Consider the following 4223-nt stretch of genomic DNA (forward strand, 5'->3'; position numbering starts at 1 on the left):
CCTCAATTTATATAATTTAATTTCTTTTTTAGTTCGGCCAAAAAAAAAAAATTATTCATTTTACCATTAATAAATTCATTTTCAGACACAGAAATTTATCAGACTAATTTCATACCATAAGTTTCAAAATAGTCTTACTTTTTTTGAATTTCATGTCAGTATTAGTTAGGATGAGAGAAATACTTGCTGTTTGTTTGCAAGCTCTGAATTAGTACTGGACAGAATAAACCAATGATTGTATTACAAGAAACCAACAGTTGTCAAAGGAAATTACGACAAACAGCGAAGAATTACAAAAAAACATTTGAGGTCTCGATCAATCAGCCTAGACGAAGACCACTATGTGTCCATATTTCCACCAGCATAAAATGCACCATTTCTCCTCGTCATCATCTCCGTCCTCGATTATGACCCTCTTCTACTTTGTTCCCGTGACGACTCTATATAAGGTCCTCTGTTTCCTTTGCACACTTCTCATGAGCATAAAACAATTCTTTATTTCTGGTTCCAATGCACTAGTTTCCTCCTCATGGACGATAACGAGCTTCATTTGTCACCTCCCACGGTAACTAGTGTGCTTTCGACTAGAAAACATTTTTGTTTCTGTTTTGGTAATTTTTATTAGTTTTTGGCTTGGTATTTGCTGTGAAAATTTCTCCTACGTTTTGATTGTTCTGTTTTGTTTTTTAGGGAAGATTACGTTCTGTGTCTATTGACAGAAAATATTTACACAACGTAGCATATGTTTTGAGTTTTTTTACCTGAGTTAACCCATATTTGCATATAAATATCGTTTATACATTATATTATACGAAGTTGATACATTAATGTATAATGTTTTCCCCAAATATAATGTTGTACTATAATATACTTTTCCTGTTCACTTTTACTTGTCAACTATACTTAAAATACATTCACTTGTCACTTTTTGCATATGCAGGGAAAAACATATTGTTTTTCATATTTTACGTTCAACATTACGTGCTTATTCATCAAATTCTTTCCCAAGATTTAAACTATACATTAATTATTATGGATATTATGGTAAATACTCATATTAATCATTGTTTCCTAAAGGGTGTGTAAAGTCTAAAATAGACAAGTAAAAGTTGACGGAGAAGTATATATTATTGGGTTAAGTAGCATAATATTTTATGTTTTACAATCTCCACATAACTTGTATATGAGGTTGAACCGTTTTGTTCCTACAAAAGTAATACAAAGATTGTAATGGATGGATTAGTAATATCTAGTGCATGAATTGTATGCAAAGAACAACATATTAAGTATAATCTCACAAAATAGGGTTTGAGGAGGGTAGAGTATATGCAGACCTTACCTCTACGTCAGGTAGAGAGGCTGTTTCCGTAAGACCCTCGGTTCAAGAGAAAAAAATAGTCCAAAGCACTCCAGAAAGAGATCAAAGTAAAAGAAGTATAAGAAAAAAAACAGATAGTAACAAGACAGTAACTACAACAAAATAATTTGATAATCAAAAAACTTTTACCAACCGTTCAAATAACTAGTAAAAAGCATGATCAAGCAGAGAAACACAAAGTACCCTATTCATCAATGATTGAATCCAGACCTTACCCCTCGACTCAAGTAAAAATAGTTTGTAAAAAGAAAACAATCAGAGAAAATAAGCCTACACACAAATGCCATTGAAAGCATGACCAATCATACTAAAAAGGGAACAATCATTACAACAAAATAATGTGACAGTTAAAGTACAAGAAACACATAAATAGTAACAGAAATGGACTAACAAGAAACTCCCAGAGTAATACTACGCCTAGAGTAATACTACAACTACTAATACGAGACAACTCTCAACTACCTAACTAACCCTCTACTCTAATTTGCGTCCTCCATAGCCTCCTATCTAAAGTAATGTCCTCGGTAAGTTGAAGTTGTGTCATGTTCTTTCTATTATAACCTACTGATCTGGAGATTGGAAGTGGAGATTAACCTAGATGTTTGAAGTATTTTTAGGAATAAGAATGATATAAGTTCGAAGAGATGACAACATTTATGTCATTTAAGTTGTTCCAATCCATGTATTGGCAATACTCATATCCTTATTCTACATTTTATCCCACATAAATTTACGCATAACTTATGTGCATATTCTTATGAGAAAAGGTAAAATGGTAACCAAAGAACTATGGGATTCATAATGCCGAAAACCTTTGGAACATGGAATAGTACTTTAAGGCTGTTCGTGTCCCTTTCTGCTGAATTTTATTTGTTGATTAATTATCCTTACAAACCAACCAAATGGGCCCTATGCTCTCGGGGACAAAAGTAACTTCTTGTTGTCTTCTAATCTTTCAGAACTTTGTTTTTTGGTTAGAGTATATTGTGTATGTATATTCTTTTCTCCTTTTGGAGGAGATCACATTAGACTCAGTTGTAATATGATTGAGTTGCAGATATGACCTTTTATTTCAGAATCAGTTAACTTGCAATATTTTATAGATCCTTCACAAATATTAATTATATAGGGTTTCCATTTTATAGGAGAGTTAATTATTTACTGTTGAAATACAGAGTTGTATTTGCAAGTAAGTAAATTAAAATATACTGAATTTGATATAACAAAACAGAATGTAATGAGCTTGAAAAGTCAGCTACGGTTCAATAACCATGCGAATTAAATAGTCAAAACTATGCTATGGTTATCATACAAATCAAATAATCAACTACTCAACTTTTCATAAAACTTCCCTATTTCATAACTTGCTTGGCAATTGTTCCATGTATTTCTTCCTTAGCATTTAATGAGAAGGTGATTTTCTAGAGTTATTAAGAGCCTCCAGCCACTCGATGCTCTATTTCATTTGAGGTAAAAATGAAAAACCACGTCACATTCCCATATATTGGACATTTAAGTTTGCTAAGATTATCTATCTAGCAAACTATTAGTTGCCAATAGAACAGTTTATTAGGAAGCACTTGCCTTAGGGGCATACACAAGAATTTGTGTGTGGTATCAACTTATTCATGTCACAATTCACCTTGTACGCGTCATTGGGCCTTGAGTTCAGGGGTTCCAAGGCTTTACTTTCAATCCAAATAGTTATTTACTTGAATTATTTTTCAACACAGCGTAATGTACATGTTATTCTTATAAAAAAGATATATATAACTACATATATTGAATTAAATTTCTTGGCGAAGTGACCCAATGTGTCTCTGCTCCTGCCCTGCTTGCCATAATGGATGTTGTCTCCATGTGACCATGTCCCACTTGCTTCTTGTAGATTGTCTAGTGAAGTTTTTTCCTATATTACAGACTAACTTTGGTTAATGGTACGTTTTGAGCTGCAGATGATACCTCAAAGAATGGACTCAGGAGGTCCTTATCGTCTTCTGCACTGTTCCGGTCTTGGTGACAAAGAGGGAGTGATGCAAGAGCTTCAGAAAGGAGTGGAACCGAATCTGGTTGACTATGATAAGAGAACAGCTCTTCATTTAGCTTCTTCTGAAGGTTGTTTGGAGATTGTTGTTCTACTTCTTGAGAAAGGAGCTGATGTGAACTCCACAGATCGCTGGGGTCGAACTGTAAGTTGCGCACTTATTGAAATTAAAATGAATTACCTTTGCTGCCGGTTTTGGATTGTTGTTTCGTATCGTTTTCACTGTACTGTACATTGTTGGTGAAATAATATTTACATTGACGACATAGTTTTATTAAAAAAAAAAAACTGCATTGACTATATTGTTTGTCATCATTTAAAAACACTTTTCTTATTTTCTTTGACTGTATTATACAAATATACAATAACTAATGAGCTGTAAATATTGAATTTATCAGCAATTCAAAGCTCGGAAAAAAACAAAAAAAAAAAAGGAATGGAGATGATTGCAATGAGATCGTAAGTGGCTAGAAGGAGAAGTACCTGAATCTAGGGTAAGGGTGTAAAGTGGGTCGGGCCGGGTCAACCTGAAATCGGCCCGTGAATTTTATTCGGTTAGTGATTCGGTCTGGATCCGGGCCTAATTAAATGGGTCGGGCTAGTCCGGGTCTAACAGTAAAAAATTTTAAAACAATCCTAACGTGGCCCACTTAACCCAACCCGATTTAAACCACCTAAACCCGGTTAAAATCGATTAAAAATTCGGTCAAAATCAATCAAAAACCAGAAAAAAAAGTTTTTTCTCCAACATACTGTACACTATATATATCCACCTATATACATTTTAAATACGTTAAACAA

The 4223-nt window shown here is 33.6% G+C and overlaps 1 protein-coding gene across 1 annotated transcript; it reads left to right on the top strand.

Annotated features, from left to right (window-relative positions):
* The first annotated feature begins 403 nt into the window (after window positions 1-403).
* LOC124887747 (integrin-linked protein kinase 1-like) lies at window positions 404-3666 on the top strand. The gene is made up of 2 exons (XM_047397663.1): window positions 404-565; window positions 3334-3666. Exons 1-2 carry the CDS (start codon window positions 530-532, stop codon window positions 3664-3666), a joined length of 369 nt encoding a protein of 122 aa, XP_047253619.1. The 5' UTR covers window positions 404-529.
* The last annotated feature ends 557 nt before the right edge of the window (window positions 3667-4223 follow it).

The sequence above is a fragment of the Capsicum annuum genome, chromosome 10 (genome assembly GCF_002878395.1).
Source record: "Capsicum annuum cultivar UCD-10X-F1 chromosome 10, UCD10Xv1.1, whole genome shotgun sequence".
Taxonomy (NCBI): domain Eukaryota; kingdom Viridiplantae; phylum Streptophyta; class Magnoliopsida; order Solanales; family Solanaceae; genus Capsicum; species Capsicum annuum.

Bases quoted from the DNA above. Each gene is read 5' to 3' on its own strand.
- LOC124887747 (XM_047397663.1), top strand. From the start codon at position 530: ATGGACGATAACGAGCTTCATTTGTCACCTCCCACG. The intron at 566-3,333 runs GTAACTAGTGTG...TTTGAGCTGCAG, and splicing joins TTCATTTGTCACCTCCCACG to ATGATACCTCAAAGAATGGA.